The 19,000-nt window shown below is 40.7% G+C and overlaps 1 protein-coding gene across 3 annotated transcripts; it reads left to right on the top strand.

Moving 5' to 3' along the window:
• Nucleotides 1-4,172: 4,172 nt before the first annotated feature.
• sp3a (sp3a transcription factor) lies at nt 4,173-15,018 on the top strand. 3 transcript variants are annotated; one of them, XM_071917895.2, is made up of 7 exons: nt 4,173-4,310; nt 4,711-4,808; nt 5,004-5,090; nt 7,415-8,657; nt 10,765-10,951; nt 11,086-11,282; nt 12,411-15,018. In XM_071917895.2, exons 1-7 carry the CDS (start codon nt 4,304-4,306, stop codon nt 12,701-12,703), a joined length of 2,112 nt encoding a protein of 703 aa, XP_071773996.2. In that variant the 5' UTR covers nt 4,173-4,303; the 3' UTR covers nt 12,704-15,018. The 3 variants fall into 3 exon arrangements, with proteins under 3 accessions (XP_071773996.2, XP_071773995.2, XP_071773998.2); XM_071917894.2 differs by having other exon boundaries at nt 4,995-5,090; XM_071917897.2 differs by lacking the exon at nt 5,004-5,090.
• The last annotated feature ends 3,982 nt before the right edge of the window (nt 15,019-19,000 follow it).

Here is a 19,000-nt window from a genome sequence, read left to right as displayed (position 1 = left end):
GTCAAGGAAATAAGGTGGATTATAGTCTTCAAGGTTTGAGATCCAAAGCAAAATGTAGGATAGTGTTTATTGTGGTTTGATGGACAGATGATGACACCTGCATCAAACAACATTAAGCTTCCCTTGCTTAGTAGCTTTAACATTAACCTTTGATTTCAATCACTCACACATATTTCATGCAGTAGGCCCAGGAACACTTCACAGAAAAGCACATGCTTCCAACATTTACAGTTATCATATACTGTATTCCATACAACAACTGGGTGTTTTCGGTTGGCTGTTTTCTAAGTGAAACCATACAAATCCTCTTGAGAGCACAATAGGGGCTTGAGACAAAAGTGTTTTTGCATTCTTCTGGGGGTGGTGGTGGTGTTGGCCAACCTAGAAACCCCACATAGAAGATTATTCATCCGCTGCAGTTTTGAGGCCCAGGGATTGACAAGTTGTTCCCAGTGGTCTGGGTCGGAGTATTTTGTTTTTCATAAAGCGACAATAAATCTTTTCAGGAACAGTAATAAAGCTATTTAGAATCATGCAGATGTTCCATAGGAACAAAACACCACAAAAGCCTGTCTGTTACTCTGTTCTTTAATTGTGACTTTAGTAGGCTGTTTCAGGGTTTGATACCAACAACCTTGCTATCATAGGAGGGACCAGAATCAATCAATTATGTACTCATTTGATGTTGGATCTCTTCATCTGTCCTGATGTTGTGGAACATATTTTCCACAGGCAGATATGAACAAGGCCTAATGTTTAGAACAGTCATGTTATAGAAGTGTTAAAACACATCATCAGGTGAAGTACAGTAGGTGGATTTTAAAAACAGGCTAGCTTCTTCTAAAAAAAAAGAACTGGCTCAGACTCCAGAAATCAGAGAGATTCTCTGTTGGTACAAATGTTCTGTCAGCACCATCAATCAAGCGGTGCCATTCTGCCCCGAGGCAAACCACAGTGGCACCAGACCAAGAAGGGCACAGAATGGAAAGCCTGCCTTAAAAAGTACACACATAAAAGACTACGGCCTGCTATTGTAAATCACATACACACCAAAGAACTTTGAGAATTAAAAAAAGAATTTATGAGTTATGACAAATAAACATATAAATAACTATGGTATTTTTCAGAGCAGTAACTGCGCGCAAGGGATTTGAGTTGGGAAATTCCATGGCTATTATAAATGTATTGTATCATATCATTATGGAGAAATTATCCCTATTTTGGATTACAATAAAACTGTTACCAGTCCGTGTTATAATTATTGCCATTGTGTGAATACTCTGTCCGACACTTGCAGATACCTTAAACTTTAACAGACCTGAAATCAAAGTAGAACAATAATTTGACTGGAATAACAATTGATTTCTGTTTATCGATGAGGGTTTATGCAACAGCTTTCCACTGATTCATGTTGTACAGTCATGATATAACTTGGGTTTTGATTTATTGCTCTCTCCCTCAGGGTGAACAAACACTGCCAGTGCAATGTTGAGTGAAAAGAATGCCATCAATGGCTGAGAGGAGTGTCTCAGAGAGGAGTGTTTAACTCATAACCAGAGGTTGACAAATTTAGTGCCTCATTTGCATCTACTGTTGTTATTATAGTAAAGGTCTGAAACACAAGATTACTTCACATACCTGGTTCACAACAGGTTAGTTTCTTTTACTGCTGCAACATAATACAGCAAAAATATGATCTAAGCATTGAAATATGGACAATAATGTATCCACATGTGTTAAACTTTGACTAAAAAACACTATAAAAGCCCGCCGTGTGACTGGCTTTGACCTCAACCCCTACACTCATGTACGACTGTTGACTCTGAGTGCATCAGAGAAAAACTGTGTGATTGTTCCTGTGTCTGCACTGGTGCTTCTTCAAAGTTGTCAGTAACACACATTTGGTATTCCATCCACACTTCTCCCTGCTGCACCAGTTTCAATTTTCTCTCTGAGGTCCCATTTACAGTGTCCCACAAGGTGCCTCCAGCAGGGCAGTTTCTCTCCATGGGGTCACTCTCTCTTGGACTGGCCTTCATGAAAACAACTGTCAATATGTTAATACACACACACACTCGGCGCCATTGTGGACACTCGCTCCTCTAATCCTTCGTATTTTGTCTTCTTCACCGTGCCACAACAACGCCATGCACCCTTCACCCTGGAGATACCGAGAAGAAGCGTTTGCATTGAATAATAATGCTTTGATTACTATTCCTCATCAGCTCATATTGTGCACCTTTGAAAAAAAATAAACACAAACACATTACATTGTCCACATCATGCTACACTGTGACATCTCCTGCTTCTCCACTAAAATAAAATTAAAAGCTAGAGGGTTGTTAGATATACGTGCACATGCAGTGAAAGTGTCATCTATTTACAGCCATATCTATTGTACTGTATCCTCATAGATGCATTGAAACTCCCACTGGGTAATTGCTCTAGAGACTTCACAGATTCCTCTCACCAGGTGAATACAAGGTCTGTCAATACAATCTCATTTCCTCTGCCTACAGCTGCAGACGGAGACAAACTAACACTCAAAGGTCTGAAGACAAATGCTCCGGCAATTATATGTCTTGTGTAGGCCACCGTGTCCTCCAGGATGTTGGCTTTGGTGTTGCTATTAGGATATTTGACTTTTCCCTTTAACTTGGAGGTCTTTGTTGAAATTGCTGATAAGTTTCCAATGGCTACTGGAGTAAGACAGACATAGCTGCGAGGTTTTTCTAAAGCTGTTTCCATTGGCCTGTGTTTACCTGACACTTGGATTGACAGCAGAGTGATTGGAAATATCCACCATTCACTGCCGTGAGCTCCTGAGTGCAAGGAAAGTGCTTTTGTAGTCTGGCTGTAATGGGCCAAGTTTGAATTGAAGGTTGAGAGAAATAGCCTCACTCCGGTCGCGCACTGTGAGGAACTGACACACCACAAATAATACTCAGAAGTGGGGCCCTGATAGCATCACAGGCACAGAGTGGGCACAATGGCATGCAGGCTCTCATTTCAATGCAGTTTCACAATGCTATAATGCGCACGATCAGATGGGGAGGGAGGGAGAAATCCAGGCAAATACAAACTCAATTTTTGTGTTGATCATTGATTCAAAACGATCGACACAAAAGATATCTTAAGACTGAATTGCTGATCATTTTATTACGTCTTGAGTAAGAAAATGCCACTATTACTTTGCATAAACACGAGAGCACACCTGCCAGGATGGATGGCAGAATTATCAGACTTATCAGTCAAGGCAGAAGTGTCAGAGTTTGGTTGGTGGCAGTGCCATAAGAAAAGCAAATCTGTATTGTAAATAGACTATATGTTTCTATTAAATTAAACTTAATTTACAAAAATCATACAACAAAAACAAAGCTGAAATAACTCATCTGCTTGGAATATACATTTGTTTTTGTGTTTTGGGGTGCCACAGAAGGCAATATCGCAATACCTCCCAATGAACTGAAAGCAATGGAGACCAGATGAGGTACTTTATGACAGCTGTAGACAGGGTAAAATCATCAAGGAAACTCTCCAGCATTGTGGCCGAGTGTTTTTTTGTTTTTTTTACAGACATCTGGAAATTGCTATGTTTGGTGTGGTAGTCGTTTAAATGCTTGGGATGCATAAGGTAATGGGTTCAAGTTCCATGCTTGCTGGGTGCCATGGTGCTGTCAGAGGTGGGCTGGCTTGGCAAAAGACTTATTGTGATAGCTGAGCGTGACATGCTCTCCCATTTAGTGGGGCGGTGAGGATAACAACCATTGTCATGGCCCACTAACTGTCCTACATGAGCGTTACTGCACACAATCTCAGGGACCTTTAAGGCAAGCAGTCTTTTCAGTGAACAGTATGGTTGTGTTATTGTTAACTGACACTTGAAGTCAGATAAGCTTGTCTAAAAAAAATCTAAGGGCATTAAAATATAAAGCTACATTTTGTACAAGCTGACTGCATCCTCATCACCAACACTCTGTAAGGCCAAAACTGAAAAGGTATAAACAGGAAATGAATTCGACAGAAGATGACTGACATCTCGACTGACAAATAATAACACAGGATATAAAACTGTTAACCAATCACCTTTGGGAAGAACGGCGGGATTTCCTGTACGTGACGCAAAAATTCTCAGTCAACATTGGAGGCCCCACCCTTTGTGTTTCCTACCGCCCGTCAATCAAAATAGAAAAAATCTTGACAGTTATCACCTATTCCTGCGCTCCTACAATCAGTATAATTTGCTGATCATGTCTGGTGGTGTGTGACTATCCAGATTCTCCGATTTAGAGCAAGTCACGCAATGACTGGTATGTAATATTCATCTCATTCTCAAACCACGGAAGCTAATAAGCTAGCGCAGGCATCCTTTGGCTAAGTTAGCTCGCTAGCATGCTAGCATTCATGCCTCATCTTAGAGCTAATGATCGCTAGCTTAGTTAGCAGTAGCAGCTAACATTAGCAGCTAACATTACGCTTGTTAGCTTAGCTAAGTAGCTTGTTGCGAATACATCAACTACCAGCTAGCTTAGAGTGGCAAAGTGTCGTTATAGCAGTCTGTTTTCAGTAGGGACGCCAGTGTAATTTGTAGCGATGGTTACGGTCCTAGTACGTTAATATCAAGATGTAATCCTGTAAAATTTTGTGAGTATCGGATTTGTTTAGCTAACGTTAGCCCTGCCTTTCCCCACTGTTGTGCTTTTTATATAGCCCCAGAACAGCCAGTGAAACAAGAGGAAATGGCTGCCTTGGACGTGGACAGCAGTCAAAGCGACTTTCTGCACCAAGACAATGGGAGAGGAGATCAGGTAACTTTTCGTTCTCGAGCTAACGGCTCTAGCTATACATCGTTGCTGCGTTTTTAGTAATTGAGTGGTGCTTAGTGAAGTTCACACGTTTCAAACTTTGCTAGCTAGCGATAAGTCAAACTTCCTATGTGGCCCGGACTAACGGCCACCCACTTTCTTCCTTTTAAACCCGCCCATTGTGGGTAGGACACTCAGCCGTCACCGCTCGACCTGCTAGCAACTACCTGCAGTAAGGTTGGGTCACCATCGTCAGAGTTGGACAGAGGTGCTGCCGCTGATGTGGTAAGTCAGCACCTCTGCTAGATTCGACCGAGTTATAGCAGAATTGAAACCTTCCATCAAAATTCCTTAAACAACCAAACAAATGGTGGCAGAAGCGTAGCTTGTACTTGCTTACATTGCATTATGCCGCGTTCAAGTCATATCTGATTAAGTTGTGAGATGACGTCTCCTTGCTACAACTTTGAAGCATTCATGTGTTTAACTCATTGGAACGCCCACATCCAAAAGAATGTGTATTTATTAATTTACAATTAACCATAAACTAACTGCATCAGACATTACTCACTTTTCTAAAATTGAATTGATTGTGTTACTGTGATTAGTATCTTGTACTGCCGACATCTGTGGATTCTCAGCAGTGTTTGCAGCTTGTGTTAACACACTTCTACAAATCCCATATGTCCTAGTTGGAATTACCACTAGGAGGCTGACATGTTTTTTTTCCCTGTCATCAAGTCGTATTTACAGTAAATCCAACATGACATGAACGCAGCATAAGCTAGGAGACGTTTTATTTATTTAGGCTTCAGTTATGTTTCCTTTATATAGCACTAGCAGGAAACCCATTACTAAATAGTTGCCACATCAGTAGTTCTCAACTGGCAGACTCGTTTAAGGACACAATAAGGAAATGTAGGCCGACATTGTAGTTTGAATACTTCTTTTGTTACATTTGGCCATTAAATCGCTGAGTGCTTACTTGTCAGATTGTTTGTCCTCCACCACATGCATAAGTGTTTTGGTTGTTGGCCGGTTTTTGTCGCTGATTCAGAGTGGGCAGGTCAGGAGCCTGCTGCCAGTAGGGCCCTTTTTAAAACAAGCACAAGCTCCGCCTGGCTGGGATGTCACCACCCGGCTGGGAGCCCTTAAACAAGTGCACCCAACCTTATTTGGTCTGTATCGCCCCCAGCACAGATGTGCACACACTGACGCCAATAACCTTATTTGTCCTTATTTCAGGTTGTCATGTAATTAAATATTGGAGAAGCATAGACGCTTCAAATATTAATTTTCACAAAAATGTAACCATAATAAAATGTATAGTACTTTAGCAATATATCTATACTGTTAACATTTTATAAACCATCTCACAACCCCCAAAATATCCGGATCCTCTAGTGGTCCCTACCCCCAGATTGAAAGGCACTGGAGTACACACAACAGTTTTGATACATTTATTATATTTGGCAGCCCGCCCAGGCAAATTAACAACTGTCCAGTTACATTTTTGTTTTAAATGTATTTCAGGTGCTGCAATGAATTAAGCTAGCATACTTGATGTTTCACGTCAATGTTGTATATAAAAAACAAAGATGCTGTCAGGCACTGAAAGCATGTTGGTGAACTACAACGGCCGTAATTTATTGCTCCTGTGACGCAGCGCATTGGTCAAACAGTTTTGCTGAGTCTGTGCCAACGCGACCTAATTAGATTGGCAAAGTTTGAAACGTAGCCTAATGATGGACCTGATGCTGCATGTTAAGGATGTAACCTATTTATAACCAGCTGTATGTTGTATTTGCTCTACCAAAATAGCGCTAATCAGATAGGAGTAAAATAGTAGTAAGTAGTAGTAAGTTAGTCTAGCCTCATTAGCTTATAGTTAATGGAGTAAAAGACTTGAGTTCCTGAACAAAGATAAGATATTGAGATTGCTAAATAAAATGTCAATAAAAATACAGCCAAAATATAGCCTACTTAGATATATACACACACAACTGAAAAAACATCAACGCCGTCATTATTTGAATAGATTGAAAAGCGGAATAAGGCTCATTTCGCACGCACCCCCTCCAACCCCCCACACCCGACAAATCAGCCAATCAAGCTTACACCAAGTTCAAGTAAAAATAGAGATAAATGCAAGAAGCATAGGGGTGTTTGAGTAAATTGATGAATTTTTAATTGAAGCAACTTTTATTTTCAGTGGTGACGTGATCTCCTGACAACTAGTCGTCTAAAAATGTCATTGTTCCCATACCCAAAACATTATAGTATTACATTGTAGGCTATATTCCTTAAGCATGTATGCATTTTTTTGGAAAGTAGTCACATTAACCAAAAACAAAAAGATATTTTTTTCTTTTTCTTATATTATTGTGTGAACCAGCACCAAACACTTTGATGTTTTTATTTTCCTTCAAAATTGTGGGCTGTGTACTATTTCTAGAATATTGTTTTTCTCTGATATAAAAGGCAGGTTATTACTAGATTTCTGTGAATAATTTCTTCGCATTTTTTATTCTTAATTTTTCTTTGCTAATTCACCAAGAGGAGGTGTGTAGTCATTGCGATTTTCAAATGTCAATCATTGTCTTCCTCAGACATCTATACAACTAACTGGGACTGATAAATGGGAGGTGTTAACCCCCACAACAGCAGTAAAGGATGAATGTGGAATGATACAGATCCAGAGTCAAGGGATATTAACGTCAAACGGACAGTATGTTGTTCCTCTCCAGAACTTTCAAAGTCAACCAATCTTTGTGACGTCGGGAACGGACGCCTCCTCTGCCAATTCAGTGCCTAACATTCAGTACCAAGTGATTCCTCAGATTCAGACAGCTGATGGACACCTGAGCTTTTCCACGTCTGCTGTGGATGGAGCTAGTCTGAGTCACGATGCCACAGGGCAGATTCAGATCTTGCCCGATGGTAGCCAGAGTCTAAGTGTGACATCAACTGCAGACATCCTTAATAACAACCAGAACCTCATATCACAGACTGGTCATGTCCAGCAGATCCAGGGAGTTTCTATTGGCAGCTCCACTTTCAACAACCAGGGTCAGGTTGTCACTAATGTGCCTGTGGGTTTGCCCGGGAACATTACTTTTGTTCCTATTAACAGCGTGGACTTGGACTCCCTTGGCCTGTCTGGTGCTCAGACTATAGCAACAGGAGTCACTGCTGATGGCCAGCTAATTATGGCCAGTCAGCACGTGGATGGCTCGGAGAGTCTGGATAAGACAGGTGATCACCTCTCACACACGCTATCGGTAAATGACTCGCATGCAAACCCAGAGATATATGTGCCAACGTCTTCCTCTCAGCTACCCGATACAGCAAATGCATCAGGTCTGCTGACGCAAGACACTTCATTGTCATCGATGGCTATAGAGCAAGGAGACTCGAGTTCTGGTCTTCAGGAAGGCTTCATCCAGCAGAATCAGGTCCAGAACATCCAGGCATCCTCCGCTCAGCCCATCATCCAGCTGCAGCAGGTGCCTGTCCAGACCAGCAACGGTCAGGTAGTGCAGTCATTGGCAGCAGGCGGGCAGGGCTTGCAGAATGTGCAGCTGATAAACCCAGGGACCTTCATCATCCAAGCCCAGACAGTGACGCCGTCGGGCCAGATCCAGTGGCAGACCTTCCAGGTGCAGGGTGTGCAGAACCTGCAGAACCTCCAGCTGCCCACCACGCCGCCCCAACAGATAACCCTGGCTCCGGTTCAGACCCTGTCGCTGGGCTCCAGTCCAGTCAACATCAGCACAGGGCAGATCCCCAACCTGCAGACGGTGACCATCAACTCAGTGGGCCAGCACGAGGGGGACATGGACAGTCCTGGAGGTACAGCATCTCTCTTCATTATCAAAAGATATGTAGGAGACAGGATGCAAATTGTCAGTTTTTAAGAAGTTACCACCAGTTGCAATTTGTGGGCGCATGTTGCCATTGTTGTAAGCAGCCAACCAATCATCTTGTGTAACTTGAATTATGTCCCTCTTGGCAGATTTACAAGCTTCAGACTGCATATTTATCTATTTATCTTGGTGTTTGCCCATAGCACTAGATTTTTAATACTTCATTTATTACTTCCTTTCAATTCTTGACAATTTAGAGCAGTTCTCAAACACAGATGACATCCAGCATAGGTTTTCAGTCAACCTGTGCAGGGTTTACCATTCACTTTGACCAGTTGCCTTTCTGAACTTCACCTGGCCCACAGGAAAAATAAAATGCATCCCTCCCTTCCTACACACTGGTGCAAACTCCTCATTCTGCAAACAAGCACACACAACATGCTCTCTCCGTGCATTGCCTGTGGTGTTACCAGCAGTTAACTTGAAACGTAGTAGCCTATATCATCAATAAAAATACATCACATAAACTTGAAGAGTTCCACTTATACTTAAAAATAAGCTTTTTGCAACTTTCTTAAATGGTTGTAACTGAAAATACAGGTCTGTTTTAATTAAGTGTTAACATTACCAACATAAACCAGCCTCAAAATACATTTAAAACTCACGTTTAGGTGTCACATGCTGTCATTCAATAATGCTTTGAGTTAATCAATTTGAGAGTGGAAATAAATGCTCCAGTAAATCAAAATATATACGGTGCCAGCAGTGGAGAAATAGTGTTTTAACCAAGGGTGCCATACTGCAGTTGCAAAGTGCAAGGTGTGTTGGTATCAGTGAGCACTCATAATTGAGTACTGGCACTTTGGACAACAAAAAAATGAAATCAGTGCAGCTCTGTCGCAAACCTACCGTGAATACAAAACCATAATTAGATTCAGGATTGAATTGGCATGAAGTGAGCTGAGAAGATGCCCAGAGAGAGGCTGTGTGCACGTGTGTGAGTGTTTGCTGTTGCTGTTCCACTCATAGCTCAGATTGCCTACACAAAGCAAAATTATAAACTGGGTCTGCAGTTATTTGAATCCTACATGCACTTAAAATCTTAAAATCTCTAAAGAAAATAATGTCCATAATGGATACTAAATTTCCTATAGTTTCAGCCTATAACCTGTATGACTATATCTTAAAAACCACATCTGTAAGATCATAAACTTCTCATCATTTACGTTATGAAAAGAATTAGGGCTACACTAGAGATGCACTGATCAGGTTTTATGGAGCCGATTACGATTTGCCGATTTTCTGCTAACGATGGCACATCTTGTAAAAGTGCACAGCAAGCATAAATAATAGCCTAAAATACAAATATAGCACTATGTTTTCCACATTGGTCTTATGGCTGCATGACATAGCTGGCTTATCCATGTGTAAATAAATCATAGGTTTTATCCCAACATGGTAATTACATGTTCATGTGTGCTTGATGACTCACCTGTTGCCATTGGTAGCGCATGAAAAGTTTTTCATCGTGGCGGAATAGGCTCTGCCCTCTGTCCAATATATTAAACTGGTTTTAACCTACAGTATGGTCATAGGCTGTGAAATTCAAAACAAATGCTAAATGACTGACAGAAATGAACTGTCGATGCCAGACGGACTACATGCCTACGCTACTAACACTCTGCTGACTGCCACAAACTGGCTCATAGGAAAGCAGTCAAATGTTATACCATATAAATTATGGCATAACATTTGACTGCTTTCCTGATATGCTGATATTTTTTTCTATCCTTTGTTGCTTAGAATTGTGTTTTTTTTACTACTAGCTATAATGATAAATACCATGTTGCCATCTCTTTGAGGAATTGTCAATATTCTCTTTTTTTTTGTTTTTTTAATCAAGTTATCTATACAGCAATATTGTTGTATGGAGTTTTACTTGTGAAATTCCCTGCCATGCTGTCAGGATTATTGTCACATACAATAATAAAGTACTTTTCACTGTGGGTATTTTGCAGGCTATTTGGCATGCCATTATCTGAGCTTGTATTGATATTGATGTATGAATTGATTCCTCTGCCCTTGCTATCCAGATATCCAGATAAAGGAAGAGCCAGACTCTGAGGACTGGCCGCTAGGCACCGACTCCACCCTGAACACAAGCGATCTGTCCCACCTCCGCGTGCGGCTGGTGGACGAGGACGATCAGCTTGGCCAGGAGAGCAAGAGGTTGCGCAGAGTGGCGTGCACTTGCCCCAACTGTAAAGAGTCGGGCGGGAGGTGAGTTAGCCTGACTGGTGCTCTTCGCTCTGAATGATCGCTCTGTACTGTGTGTGTGTGTCGATGCAGCTTTTCGCCTCTACGCGTGAAATAGACATGCAGAGATCCTAACTGCTCATACCTGTGTCTCTCAGAGGATCCAGCATGGGGAAGAAGAAGCAGCACATCTGCCACATCGCGGGCTGTGGGAAAGTGTACGGAAAGACGTCCCACCTGCGAGCGCACCTGCGCTGGCATTCGGGGGAGCGGCCCTTCGTCTGCAGCTGGATGTTCTGTGGGAAGAGGTTCACGCGCAGTGACGAGCTGCAGAGACACAGGAGAACACACACAGGTGCCCTCTTTGCTCCCTTAGTGTTTGCACATTAGGAAAACGTGGAATTGGCTGTGATGTATAATGGCTTGGCTATGTGAGTAAAATATGTTAATTTTGTGCCCTGCAAAGTGTGAGTCATACAAGAAATAACAGTGTTTGTCCCCTCTTAGTAGCAGAAGCACAATTGGGTTTGCCTATCTCAGGTTTGGATCAAAGTCCGTAATCCAAAAACATAGCCAAAATTCACAGACTTGGTAATTTTCCATTCAGGGGAAAAAAGTTGATCAGTTTGTTCTGCAACCTAATTTGCATCATTATCTGCAGGAACAAAAATGTTTATAACTGCCGCCAGTAGCATGCTGCACCTGCCAACAGTTTTGTATCCCCCATGATTCTCCTTTAATCTTTACACTCTTCTTTTTTTTCCCATTATCTTTCACCATAGTGTGAAATTCACAGGCGATCAGAATATATGTTCCTGTTCATGCAAGGAGCAGTAGCCTATGAAATATCCAATCAAATATAGCAACAAAACATTATGGTATATCTACTTGACGCTTTGTGACTGGGAGCGGGACACGACCATCCAGATGCATTACATAGAGATATTACTGTTTGAATTTATAGAGCTAGGCTGCATCATTGGCTGAGAGTGAGACATCTGTCTGTGCCGGTTACAACAGCATTTCATTGCGCTCTTAACTGCAGGCTCAGATATTCACAATTCACTCTCACTGTTAACTTTGCAAGTGGATATTCATTCATTCACTTTTTCTAATTGGTGATTAATTGTATACAGTATCAATAATCGCATCAATTTATTTGTCATTTTTGTCAATGACGAGCAACAAGTAATTCAGTTATAAAACATTGTCTTACAGGACAATGACATGCAGTGAAAAGCCATTTTTAAAGAATTTGGACTTCACCGGGTAAATCCCAAACAATCCTGCAGTACGCCTTTATTCTTCATGTTGATTGTTCATTTCTTATTAATTTTATTCATGAAACAAACAAATCCTAACTTTACTCCTGATATGTTAAAAAAGATCCCCCAGAAAAATGGCAGGGTGCCCGTTTGACCCTCTCCAAATTTATACAGGATCAAACACTTTTATATTTCCAACTCCGTTTTCTCTCTGGCAGGAGAGAAGAAGTTTGTCTGCCCGGAATGTTCCAAGCGCTTCATGCGGAGCGACCACCTGGCGAAGCACATTAAAACTCATCAGAACAAAAAAGGCGTGAACTCTGGTAGCGCTGTGGTGGCCTCGATGGAGTCTGCGGGGTCCTCAGACAGTATCATCACCACGGCAGGCGGGACCACCCTCATCCTCACCAACATCCAGCAGGGCTCCAGCAACGCCCAGGACATCCTGGCCAACGCAGAGATCCCTCTCCAGCTCGTCACCACCGTAGCGGCCAGCGAAGTCATGGAGTGATTTACACTCCACTTATGAACTTCTACAACCCCTCTCATATACTCCAACCTGCATTTTTATTCCAGTTTTGAAGAAAACAAAATTATATATATATTTTAACACGAAAATAGTCAATCCATGTCCATAGGCAGTCTTTTTACCGAGGAAGGGTGGGGTAGGGTGGGGTGGGGGGCAAAAAGAGGATAAAGGTGGAAAAAGATGTGGTTGCAGTATACACACAAGGAAATGCCTTATTTTGTACAATATTGTGTAGTTGGAAATGTAGGATGCTGTTTCGTTTTGAAGCTACTTATTTGTTAATGATGTGTTTTTAAAGAAAAAAGGAAAAAAAGAATGGTAAGTTGAGGAGTTTGCTCCTGCAGGTGTAATGCCTTTGTTGGTAGTATATTCTGATGATGTCCTTGGTTAGCAAGGTCTGTTCCATATTCCTTTGAGCAACGCAAAATTTCACAACAGAGCTAATTTTATTCAACTGAAGTAATGTTATTGCTTACGTCCAGATGTGTCTTCATGCAAATTTATTCATGTTATTATTCATTTTTTTTATATTATGCATTTATGATTTGTTTTTCATAGTGTCCTCCTTTTCCTGTAGTTTTTGTGCTTGCCTACCAAATTAGCAAGCCCTTCTCCCCCATTTTATTTGCTCACACCTTCTATAATTTTGCAGGTGGAAATGAAAAACAATCATGTAATTAAATTTTTTGTATTATAATTCCTCTTGAACATATACAGTTGATATGATATGCATTATTTGCGTATCAAATATTTTGACTGAACAGCTATTTATAGTAGGCTTTGCATAGAAAATGGATTTGTGATATTAAAGTCCAAATTCTTTAAAATGGCTTTTTCATCATATGTAATTCAAATGTGTTTTTGTAATAACATTTTTTTTTCTTGAGTAATTGAAAACAAAACGTTGCATTGTAATATGAAGAAAAAAAAGCCATCTTTGGGAGATAATTGCCAAATTTGACTACAAACTCAGGGTGACTTGGTCATGCAGTACTGTGTGATAGTGCATACTAGAGTAAATCTCCCCTGTAGCTCCTGGGGCCATTGTGGGGTGTTGTTAAGAAATGTTATTTGATGGACCAAAAGCTGAGGTGAATTAAGCTGTCACCATGTTACCTATGCTTGTTGAATCTGACCATGTCAGGGTTTTTTTTTTTTAAAGGACAACCCCCATCACCTTAATGAAATCGCTTGGTAGGATTCTTCATCAGTATCTCACTCAATCAGCCCTATTAGGCAGTTGAAATAATGTCAATGTATTGCTGAAAGCGGTACTCTTTTAACAGCACTGTTCTCATCACTTTCATTTTGTTGTTAATCCTTTTGTATGAAATGTTTTGTATACTTCTCAAGAAACTGTCATTCACACTCATTGTCAGTAAATGTACAATGTTTCTGTCTTTGTGTTGTTTCTTTTTATCGATCGGATTGTATGTTAGGTTTCCCTGTTCCATGTCATTATATCTTGTTAGATCTTGCTTTATGTTTGTTTTTCCGCCCCTCCAAAATATTGAAATGTTAAATTGAAGAATGATAAAAGTATACACTGAACAGTGAATTTACTGCTGGAATGTTGGATTTTTGTGCCACACAATAGGTTTCTTGGGAGATATTTTCTCACACGGTGTCACATATTGACACAAGGTCCTCTTCAGGAGATTACACGATGCCCTAAGCGGTAGATAGTAAGACACTATTGACATATTCACAGTGTTTATTTCACAGCGTCAGCATATGTAGGAAGCACTGTAGGTTATATTCTCACTCTCAAAAATTCAGTTGATCTAGCTTCTGTATAAATGTATGTCAATATAACGTCAATATAAACCTTTCTGTAACACTTGAATTTCCTTTCATTTTGCTTTATTTAAAATTATTTTTTTGTAATGGTGTATAATGGTTGTACAATGTCCACTTTTTGAGGGCAGCTTGATATTTCGTACTAAAATGACTAAACATGGACAAGTTATCCTGGTCTCTACTTAAAAGTTTTGAAACCCTTAATTGTTTTGTCTCTTTTGAAAGACTTGTCTGGCAGCCCGGTGGTTCAGTTCTCCCCCAGCGGCTCACACTCTGAGTTAGTAGTCCAGTAGATGTCACTACAGCCAAGGGAGCAGGAGCAGAGGTATGTTTGACCCCTTGACCCCTCCCCCCATGGTGTCACTGAGATGAAGGCAGAAGCCATTGAGGCCAACAGGAGGAGTGGACCCTCAATTAACCACCAAGTTAATGTCACACAGAAAGTCATGACCATATTCTGTATTCTCTCACCATGACTTTGAGCATGATGTACAGCACTGCCGGGGATAATGGCTCTTGGGTTTTATGGCCTGGAGTCATTTATTGATGAGTAAATACCAAGGAAGCCATATTAATATTCTGCATTTTCTTGCTTTCTACTGAAACTCAGGCTAAACTGTCCCCATAGTGCCTAAAATGTTTATATTCATAATGATTTACAAAGAAATAAATAGGTAATAATTGCTTTTTGTGGTGATATTACATATTAAACCAATGCATTCCTGATATTGCCAACCCACTCCAGCACACACTATTCTTACTTTATACAAAAAGTACCCCTTTTCAAATTAGCTATTATTGCTGCTGCTATTTTTTTAAATATTAATATTAAATTATTAATATCACACTCAAGACAATTGTATGGAGGAGTTAGAAATGCATTATAGCCTACCTGGTTTTAGCACCTGTGAACATAATTAAAATGACACTGTATGAAAGCCTTTATCTGGTAAATCAGAGTGAAAAGCACATGCTTTTTGAGTCTTAGTCAATTTGCTGAAAGCGAGTCAGAAAATGTGGTCTATAACGTTAAAAGGACTCGTCCATTTTGTCATACCTTTCATTTGCATAATTTAATGAATTCAATTCATTGTAATGCAATACCAAGTGCACCAGGAACATAGAATGACAGTTTGAGTTAATGAAATGTGTTAACGGTATCATCATTTACTTGTATGTTAATTAGTCCAATTAATTTCCCCTGCTCGGTAATCTGAATATTGTAATAATCTTTGCTCCCCTGCAGGAATGAAATCTATGATACACAGACCTCTGGGACAATCTGCTCAGAGAATCACGGTCTTTCCAGTCGTGGTGCATGGCAGTTTTGAAAAATGTTTGACTACCTTGAAAAATTCTTGAGGTTTTTTCAGGTTCAGGAAGGTTTCTCTACCAGGAATTATATGGATTTATGTTCCGTCTGTGAATATTGTTTACTAGAGGTTGTGTACGGCCTGCCTGAAATCATTATGATGCAAAACATGCCCACAGTTGGAAATGCATTGACAAACTGGGTTGATTGTCCAATGTTAGAGCCAGAAGTTTGTCTTGCTTGATAAAGTGCCATTGCTTCAGTAACACGAAGAGGCATGATTCTTCTGGCCATGCCAGATAAAAGCTGCCATCAGTGAGCGATCCTCCCCAGCAGCTCAGCAGGTTAAAGGAGGAATAGAGATCAGGTGGCTGCTGAGCGTGACTCTGTCCCAGCTCCGCACTGTCCTGTCAGTTCAACCTGGCACAAGGATCTGTGCTGTGTGGAAGCCAACTTTGTCAACACATTCTTTTTTCATATTTACATGTATATGAAAACATCACCCAATTGTACAGTGAACAGTGCCTTCAATAGTTTTCAGCCCAGTTAGTGAATATGGTGAGGCAGCTTATGAATTTGGTTCATGAATTATTTCTAGTGGTATAGCGTCCCTTCCAAATAAAATAGACACACAGCACCACTGATGCTGACACTGGTGCAAGACAGGTAAAGCTTCTCGCTGCACAGGTCTGGACTGTACACAGTTGGTTCCTCATTGTTATTGATGGGGTTTGAATATTATGCGGAATGAATTTTATGAAAGAAGAGCGAAACTCTCAATGCAACTAGAAATCTGAACAATCTTCTGTGAAATCTGCACACAGGAGAGTAAAAGGAAAGCCTTTTCTGTTATGGCGATTCAGTATTGTGATTTGTGATGGAAAGGTATAATTTCAAGTAGTGCTTATGCTCAAAGTTGTTTGCGGTTTTGTATTGTACAAAATAGCTTTTGTGTGATAGGTTCTTCTTGTAGCTCAGTTTGAATAGCTATGTAATTGTACATGGCGCTCAACTTCTCATTCCAATTCATGTGCAAAATACATAAATACAATAACTATGCAGAGTGAGAGGGACACACTGTAATAATGTAATAACATTTCCCACTGTATGTGTGATAGAATTCAAAATACCATAGGGATTATGCTTCTTAACCATGGGGAGGTAATATGAACTGTTGGCAGAAATGACTTATTTCATTATTCTGTCCCAAATATACAGAATCCTTCAGCAAGAGGGGTGCTTCATCCCTATCCTTGCCCAATTTTAACTATTTCCCCCAGTTGTTGAAGGATAGGCCTGCAATTTTGCAAAATGACTATTATTTGCCTTTCTCAAGGAATCAACAACTTGAAAGTACAGTGCAAGGAATTGTTGAGGTTTTGCAGCTGCATTCATTTACAATATCTATTCTCTGTCAAAAATCCCGCAGAATTTAAAGCATAAATCCTTCACTTCATTGCTTCTCGGATATAAACCGCAAGTTTCTTTGTAAGTGACAAGAAACTGACAAGCTCCGGGCATCCTGCTTAATGTCTTGTTTAGTCCAGGGTACTAATGCTATTTTTCCTTTTAAACCATTTGGAAATTTGAAACTATCTAAAAGTCTCTTGTTGTGCCTCTACATTCCTGACACATTCTTGCCCTTGATCAACTGCAAAAGGCAGACAATGGAGCAGATCATTTTCCCCAGGCAAGGAAACACAGCATGGATCGACTCAATAACCTGATATTCCCTGTCTACTGAATGTGGCCAATTTAACAGAAGGTCAGTGCCTTTTTTATTCCAGAGACAATTTGGTGACCTCCCTCTGGAGTCCCAGCAGGACCAGAAGAGACAAACAGAATCGGCGAGCTAGAAAGTGCTTGTGTTGACATTGTATTTAGGTCTGGGCTTCTCAAGGTGAACGGATACCTGGTGTGGGACAGGGGGGCTATTATGCAAACCTGATAGCAACGGCCAGCAGTCGCACGCTCTTGGATTTAGGTTTTCAGGTATTTTCTGTCATTATTTGCCATCAGCATTTATTTGAGGTGTCAGGGTGGATGTTTAAATTGAAAGATGCAGACTGTGTAGGAAAGTGTGTGTGTGTGTGTGTGTGCGTGTGTGTGCTGGGGGGGCTAAGTGAACTGCAATCACCTTCATCTTCCTTTTTCATGCAAAGGTGTGCCGTTCACAGGGTCTAATTAGGTGCTTTTTTGTTTCAGGGAAATTACTGGTTTGACTCACTGTTCTCTTTCAGGAGGGTGGAATTCAGATCGTGTCAATCTTTGCCATCTTTGTTTCTTATTAAGTTGTTAAGTGACATTTCACACTCTTACTGTTTTGCATTTATGTATGTTTCTTACAGATACTATGAAAAATGGAATTGATTGTAATTACATATTTCTATCATTTTCCACATTATCTTATTCTTTGTATTCAGTATGTGTCCATTTTCAGTTCACACAATTGTGTGAGATGATGTTAAGATTCATGTTTGAGAAAATATCTAATTGTTTATCCTTCCTCAAACCAGTAATATAGTTTTGCCACTGTACAGCATGGCAGCTAATAACTCTTTGTCTGTATTGTACACCTCAAGGTCAGATGTGAAAATGGCTTCAACTTACTTGGACTCAAGTCCAGGAAAAGCCGTGAGTATGTGCTCAATATTTTTTCTTGGTGACAAGAGCTGGCCTTCAGTGTTATTCAGCCCATTGAAAACGATTTCAGGTATGAAAGGAACCGTTTTGTATCTGAAAATGTACATAAAATGGTGTCAACAACATCCCGGAGGTCAGAGTAGAGTCCCCACGGAGACTGAATCTGGCTGCGTTTGAGGAGGCAAGACTCGACACCCCCCTGAGTGGCAGCTCTGTGATGGCTCTCAGTTTCTCTCGTCATGTCCCTGGCAGCTTTGACACAGGTAATATGCATGCAGGCTGACAGTGCCCGGGATGTGCGGCAGAGACAATGATGTACATATCATTTTCCTCCCTGACTGATTGAAGACTGTAATCTGTGCTGGACTTTCTCTCTGATTACACACGTCTCAGGGAGCAAAACAAGGACTCTGAGCTGCCGCTGGGCACTGGGCTCATCCAGGGCTTTCAGCCTTCAAGAGGACTGAAGTCCGCCTTTAAGGTGAGCTCAATTTTCGTCCCATTTACACTATTGTTACAAGTGT

This window comes from Centroberyx gerrardi, chromosome 10 (assembly GCF_048128805.1).
Source record: "Centroberyx gerrardi isolate f3 chromosome 10, fCenGer3.hap1.cur.20231027, whole genome shotgun sequence".
Taxonomy (NCBI): domain Eukaryota; kingdom Metazoa; phylum Chordata; class Actinopteri; order Beryciformes; family Berycidae; genus Centroberyx; species Centroberyx gerrardi.
The sequence above is the reverse complement of the archived record's forward strand: the minus strand, read 5'-3'. Positions and strand labels throughout refer to the sequence as shown.

What these genes read in the sequence shown, in the direction of transcription:
- sp3a (XM_071917894.2), top strand. An exon ending in GAGGTGCTGCCGCTGATGTG is followed by an intron (nt 5,091 to 7,414) that starts GTAAGTCAGCAC and finishes TGTCTTCCTCAG; the next exon opens with ACATCTATACAACTAACTGG. An exon ending in GGACATGGACAGTCCTGGAG is followed by an intron (nt 8,658 to 10,764) that starts GTACAGCATCTC and finishes CTTGCTATCCAG; the next exon opens with ATATCCAGATAAAGGAAGAG.